The sequence below is a fragment of the Podarcis tiliguerta genome (genome assembly GCF_965153285.1).
Source record: "Podarcis tiliguerta genome assembly, chromosome: 5".
Taxonomy (NCBI): Eukaryota; Metazoa; Chordata; class Lepidosauria; order Squamata; family Lacertidae; genus Podarcis; species Podarcis tiliguerta.
The window spans coordinates 94,226,652-94,233,533 of record NC_139538.1 but is presented as its reverse complement, the minus strand read 5'-3'; the positions used below and the strand labels follow the sequence as shown (position 1 = coordinate 94,233,533).

The 6,882-nt window shown below is 42.2% G+C and overlaps 1 protein-coding gene across 2 annotated transcripts in view; it reads right to left on the bottom strand.

Annotated features, from left to right (window-relative positions):
- Window positions 1-2,139: 2,139 nt before the first annotated feature.
- Window positions 2,140-6,882, bottom strand: part of PCLO (piccolo presynaptic cytomatrix protein) — a gene marked incomplete at its 5' end in the record, with an annotated part of 246,970 nt that continues 242,227 nt past the window's right edge. For both annotated transcript variants that reach the window (XM_083440693.1, XM_083440692.1), the window contains one exon: window positions 2,140-6,774. In XM_083440693.1, coding sequence (XP_083296819.1) covers window positions 6,634-6,774 — 141 coding nt within the window. In that variant the 3' untranslated portion in view covers window positions 2,140-6,633. The remainder of the gene's footprint in view (window positions 6,775-6,882) is intronic.

Sequence of the window (6,882 nt, the reverse complement as noted above, 5' to 3'; positions counted from 1 at the left end):
ATGTTGCGCCCGGTGCGGCCGGCCCCCCCTGCACCCCCACGCTACGCCACTGTATTGGGGTTCCTACCCCTGTTAAACGAGCTCATCTATGGTCACTTCCATCCCATACCTTCAAGGCACAATTCTTTCCCCAAAGAATCTTGGGAATTGTTCTTCACCCCCTGCCAGAGCTACAATTCCCAGCACCCAGAGCAAACTACAGTTCCCGTGATTCTTGGGGGGGGGGGTCAACTGTTCTTTGGGGAATATATGGTGTGGCTGTGTCCTTAATCTGTATGTTCATAGCATGCCCTCCTGACCGAAGTCCACCATGCCCTGGTCTTCCAGCCGAGGGGCTAAGCAGCATCTTCTCTGAACCCGTCTTGTGTGTGACTGAAAAAGGTGCACTGCTAGTGCTCACATTCTAATGTGCCACAAAACTGTCTTTTCAGTAACAGAACTCACAAGTACTCTTGAGCCAGCTAGCAAAATACTCCCATATTTAGCTGTTTCCAACATGTTCCACTAGAGAACTTCTTGTTTTGATCTGCCTGCTGTTGGATTATCCCACAGAAACTGGAAATCCTAGAACTGTGCGTCGTCAAGTCCAAACGCTGCAGTACAGGAACCCTGCCCACAGCCATCCCTGGGTGGGCTCGAACCACCAACCTTCCGGTTAACAGCCAGACACACTGACCTACTGTGTCGTCCCTAGCTCTGACCAAGCAGCTGCAAACCCCAGATCACAGGTGCAAGACCAGATGCAGCAATACAGTGCCTGAAATTGTTTTCTGGTAATAGGTATTTGCACAAACACAACCTATGCTGCCCATGCTAAGAAGCGAGATGGGCTCATTTCAATGGGCCTCCTTACCTGTTCATGCCATTGTTATCCGGACCTGATAGGTCTTATGTAAAGGCTGATAGTTTGAAAACTCGAGGTAGACACATTGCCCGGAATGAGGAGGCAGGCGAGAGTTAGCAGTTTAATGGAATCATGTAGACCCTTATAGGCTCCATGTGCTACCTGATCCCTCCTGAGTTAGATGTAAGACTACCCTATGAGTATCTGCAATGCAGTTCCTTACTTGGGCAAGCAACTATAGTGTTGCAGAGAGCATGGTGGCTGGGACTTGCTGCTGGAGTTCCCCATTTACGTTCTCTGGCTGCCTAACCCCTCAGTGCAGTACAGGAATTGGCCTTAGACAAGGGTGTCTAATCAGAGCCTACATCAAGGAAGCATGACGCATGCTTTAGGGCATCCTCAGTCACAATGAGCATCGCTGCTGAAATTCTGAACTGGTCATTACATAAATCAAGTCTACTTGTTTGTAAGTCTCAAAATGCATACAAGTCCTGACTTTGATCCAATGAACTCTAATATCTGCAATAAACAGGTATTTCTGCGGATGTTTCAGTTTGCTCCCCAGCTTCTTCCTGCGATGGTTCCAAGTCGATTGGGTAATATCACAGGGGTTATGTTTAGCTCATCAGAAAAGGGTGCATCATGGCGCAACATCATGGTGCACAGGGTTGTAGAAGAGCACCATATTGCAAAGAGCAGACTACTTAGCCTTATGTGGAATGGTTGAAGGAGCCGAGTGGGTTTAACCCGGAAAAGAAGAGACTGAGAGGAGATAAGATAGCCATCTTCAAATATCTCAAGGGCTTTCATGTGGACCAGGAGGCAATGGCTTCAAGTTACAAGGAGGAGAGTCCGTCTAAACATCAGGAAGATCTTTCTGACAGTGTAGCGGACTCCCTCGGAAGATTGTGGACTATGTCAGGGAATGCTATCATTGAGATTCTTGCATTGACTCAATGTCCCTTCCAACTCTACAATTCTCTGATTCTTCCAAGATATTCTATTCCACTACACAGGAATCAGCTGGCATTCCATAACTGCAGAGAATATTTAGTCTTCATTACACTGCTTCTTTTTTTGGAGGGGGGGTGTTTCTCCTTACCCACCTCCCCCCGTTTTATACTTCTGCCATCATTAAGGTTCCCTCCCATTCCATGCAGGCAGGCACCTCAAACTGAAATTATTTCAACTGTAAACCAATTGTTCCACTTCACAGATGCTTCTCCATTTCTTGTGCTAGAGTTACTGACGTATTTGCTAGCAGGAGTATTTAGTAGTGGGAAAGGACCCCAAACTAGATATTTTAAATATTTATTAGCCAGACTGGATTAAACAGCCTTTATACAACACAATTTGCATAAGTTCTCAAGATACGTCCTGTATACAATCACAAAACCATGACATGGATTTTATACACAGAGTGAAAATCGAGACCGATTTACAAGCATTTCTTCCCCTCTTTATACAGTTCGTTAAGTTCGTTTTGTTTGCTTTGTTTTGTACAACTTTTGGAACAAATTTTGTATCTTTCTTTTCTTGGAGGATTAGAAGGCAAAAAACAAAGAGTAATTAATTATTCATTCAAGTGAAAAAGAAATATTAATAAACCACCATTGACACATGCAACATTCACCGTGGAAATATAGTACATCTCCCCAAAGACTACTGATGGTGGCTGTTGCATTTTAAATTTTATGCCCGGGGTAGTTGTTCTCTCCAGTCACCCCCACTGCACCCTCTCCAATGCCAGGGATGCTGTACATATTGTCTGGTAGGATGATGGCACCCATGCTTGTCAGCGACTGCTGAGCACCTGTACCAGCCACTTGACATCTATACAAGACACGGTTCACGTGGAGGGAGGGAGACATGCTTGGGACGCCAGGGGGAATTTGGAATCCAAACCTGGTTTGCTGCTCAATACAAAAATGCATATTTACAAATTAAGAAAACAGCTTTCTTCAGATCACCTAGTCCAAGTTCATGATATATATATTATATTATATATATATATTATATATATAGCACATATTTTAAAACCCATTAGTGTGTTCATTATTTTGTCAAAGAATTAATCAGAGAAAACATCAAAATGCAACTTATGATTTAAAGAGAGAGTATCCAGATTTTATTGTTTTAGTCTAACAGCATCTTCTAACTGAAGAGATTGGTCCTGCATTGGAAATTGACTCGGATGCGTGAAGAGCCTCCTTCATGTGAAGCCAGTAGATCCTTCAGTCTCTTCACCACTGAGAATATTTGATTATTTCCCCATCACATATAGATATATGTATGTACATATATAGACACTCAAGGGGGACTGTGGGCTCTTAGCAAGGGAAATAAAGCACTTGGTATAGTATCAGGTATGATTTAAATAAGAAGATAAAAAATATACTATTAACATCTGTATGAAATCTCCAGGAAACTAAACGCTAATTAAATAATTCTATATTGAGCAATATATAAGAAGTGTTTACATTTTACTTCTTCGTCCTGACAGAAAGAAGCAATATCAGCTGGTTACCAGCTACTTTACTAACCCTCCCCACGCGGCTGCCCCAAACAATCAACTATTAGGCATATAGAAAAGGAACTCAGTTTGCAACGAGGTTCCTGGAAATGTCTCACGTGTGCACACAACGAGGTACCCTAATTCTTCTTCTTCTTCTGTGTATTGAAAACAGTGGTACAAGTTTAAGTGGTGGGGCGGTGAGTGGACACTGATAAAAAGCCACAGCATTTATATTGCTCCTGGATACTGTCCCTTTAAAGGATGATCATAACAACAAAACAGCTCAATGTTCGTCACAGGAACTCACACACCTTGTTTGGATCCAGGGAAATAAAGCAAGATCTGGCCATCAGTCACAAGAACGAAGGAAAGAAACGATCCCTTTCGAGGAACAACCTATCATTTGTTAAATACACACACATCCTGTGCTTTAGCTCATACTTCAAGCTTGTTTTTTCTCTCCATACAAGGCTTTTTGTACAACACAACTTATATCTCTAGCTTGGCAGACTTGTGGGCAATATCTAGATCTATATAGTAAATATCTATAGCTCTATAGTAAATAAAGCGCATTGTGCCATGAACAATCCATACCTTGAAAGAAACCCACAATTGGAGAACATTCATCTATTCCAAGTTAAGAGGCCTGGCCACATTTAAGTGCTTCTGTCTGACAGAAGAAAGAAACAAACAAAGAAAGAAAAAGATTCTCCCCGCCCCCCGCAAAATAAAACAACAAAGAAGGAAAACAGATATGGTGAAGTATTCATACATTTTCACAAATACCCAAAGTCCCTGTGAATATTTTTCCCTTTAAAAAAATAATTGCCACAAGAAGGGTTTTTGTTGCCTTCGTTCATAAAAAGAAAACTGCATTTAAACGTGATTCATTGTTGCATAGAATGATTCCAGTACAACCCAGACATTTGGTCAAAAGGAACTTGGCACACTCTGCAGACGTCTTCAGTCTCAGCACTGATGCGTTCGTGGCTCGGGGAATGTCAAACCCCTTCACTAGCTCTTTGTGAGATGCAGGATACAATGAAGAGAGATTCTAACCCTAATGACCTTCAACATGCTAGCAGAACCTGCCTTTCATCACAAGCACAAATTTCAGCAAACATTCGCTGGTGCATTTGACTTGCAGAGAGCTTGGCTCCCAAGGCTTGGAGCACCATCGCCCGGGGACCTGATGCCCGGTGGCAGAAGTGGCTGAACAAGGGGCAGCTGAAGCCACAACAGCAACGCTGTGAATAAATAACTGCGAATAAATATCTGCTATTAACACAAAGCTGTTCCCTTGCTTCTCAATTTGTCATCCAATCCACAGAACAGCATGCGGCAACAGCAGTCTTGCTTTATCAATTAATAGTGATAATTAGAGGTTTACTAGCAAGCCTCCCACTTGGCGCTTGCTGCTGCTGGAAATCTCCATGGCAACCGCTATACGATTCACCACCTTTGTCATAAATCTCAGCAAGAACAAAATTGCCAGCCATTTGCGCAAAATTGCATATATCACTTTTTTTTAAAAAAAAAAGAGAAAGACTTTGCTTAGCAATTGAAATTCGCTGTTTCAGAAAATACAAACCCAGACGCCATGAGATTTTTAAAATAAGGATAAGGGAGATGTGGTATTTTGTAGCAGGCAATTTCCACATGACACAGCGCTTTGGGCAGGAGGGCAGCGCTATTGCTCCAAAGAATTGGACTGAAATTGATATTTCTAGGAGACAGGTGGATGAAATCTGAGTAAGAACACCAAATTATGCTCATGTGCTCTCCTTCCTCCCAATCATTACCTATTTTACAGTTGGGATAAAATGTGCGGATATTTCTGGGATAGCTCAGTCAGTAGAGCACGAGACTCTTAATCTCAGGGCTGTGGGTTCGAGCCCAACACTGGGCAGAAGTTTCCTGCATTGCCCAGTGTTCTATGATTCTTCTGCACATACTTGCTGCTACTACTGTTTTAACCATTTCAGCTTCAAGGAACAGTTTGGCATAATGCAATTGCATGCCCATTGTCAATTAAAATACTGTAATATAAAGCAAATCAACAATAAGGGACTAATTGTGTTTCCATTTTTTGTTTCTGGAAGTCACCAATGCAGTTTCATGTTCCATGCCTTTAAGAAAGCTTGCAGCTCACGGCAATGAATGCTGCCAAGTTAGGAATGGATATTCATTTTATACGCAGTATTTGACCTTACAATCCAAAGTCCGTCTTTCAATGATCTCCTTCAATGCTTTGTGAGCAGAATGTTTGCAACTTCATGCAGATGAGAAGGAGCTTGTAGCACACGGTCACATAAACAGCATCACTTGTTCTGACATGTGGACTATTTCATACAGTTGGAAACAGTGACTCCTTGAAGTTCACAAAGGCAAGACAAACAGATAGTGAAGCCACAATATTCACCTCAGTGCTCAAAAGCCCTTAGAACCAACGCCATTTTAGCAAAACTATGGAAAACAGTCGTTCACAGTAGGCTGAATCGCAATCTCTTCTACACCATAAAAGCAATTTCTCTTTTCCTGATATGGCTCCAACTGCCCCCTTTCCAAAATGACAACTATTCTTGTGCTTTACAGTCCGAGATGGTAATTCTCCGAGACTAACATGGCAAAAGACAGAGATTACTATTCTCAATTTAAACGCCAAAGCATATAATTAGTAAAGAGGGGAAAAAAAAAAATAACATGAAAGAGAAACATTGCCACCATTTAAATTAAAAACTAATTACCCCACCGTTTGCCTCCTGGGGCATCATCTCACCACAGCAAATATACTCTTACATTAAGACCATGGATCTTCAGATAAGGGACAACTGGAAAGGCAGTTGCTTTAGGTACTTTTGCATATCATGATCTCTTAGGCGATTGCACCGTGAGCCAGATTGCTCTCGCAGAAAGATTCTGCCTCCAGCTGCAGCCAAATTCTCTGCATTAACACCTGCCTTCGACTGCATGGTGTTATTATTCCTCTTCAGATTCTAACATCACAGAACCCTCACACAAGTCTCCTTTTTCAAGCAGACTCATTTTAATTTCTGGGCTTAGGGTGGTTGGTTTATTAAGCTCTGCTGATTTGTTTTTAAAAAACACAGCAAAACAAGTTGACTAGCCCTCATGAAAGTGTGCTCAATAGCCCAGAACTTTCTCCTCCTACTTCATATTCTGAAAGCCTAGCTAAACACAATATCAAAGTAGAGTCTTGGAATCCTACAAGCAGACTTTGCCAAGGCTTGATGGCCCAAGAAGAAATCTTTCCTCAATGTGTTTGTGTTGAGCTGACCAAAAGTTTGTGCCAGTTTACTATTCTTTTCCTGAGGTCCACTTTGTCAAGCCAGATATATGCCTCACCAATCAAGGTCTTCTTCATAAACTTTCCTCCATTGGAAACGAGGAGTATCTGGGAAGAGAACAGAGGGTTGGACAGAGATTCACCGTCATGGTAAAAAGATCTAAAGCCCTGGAACATGGCCCTGATCATTGCTGCAGAAGGTGTGGCATGCTGTCT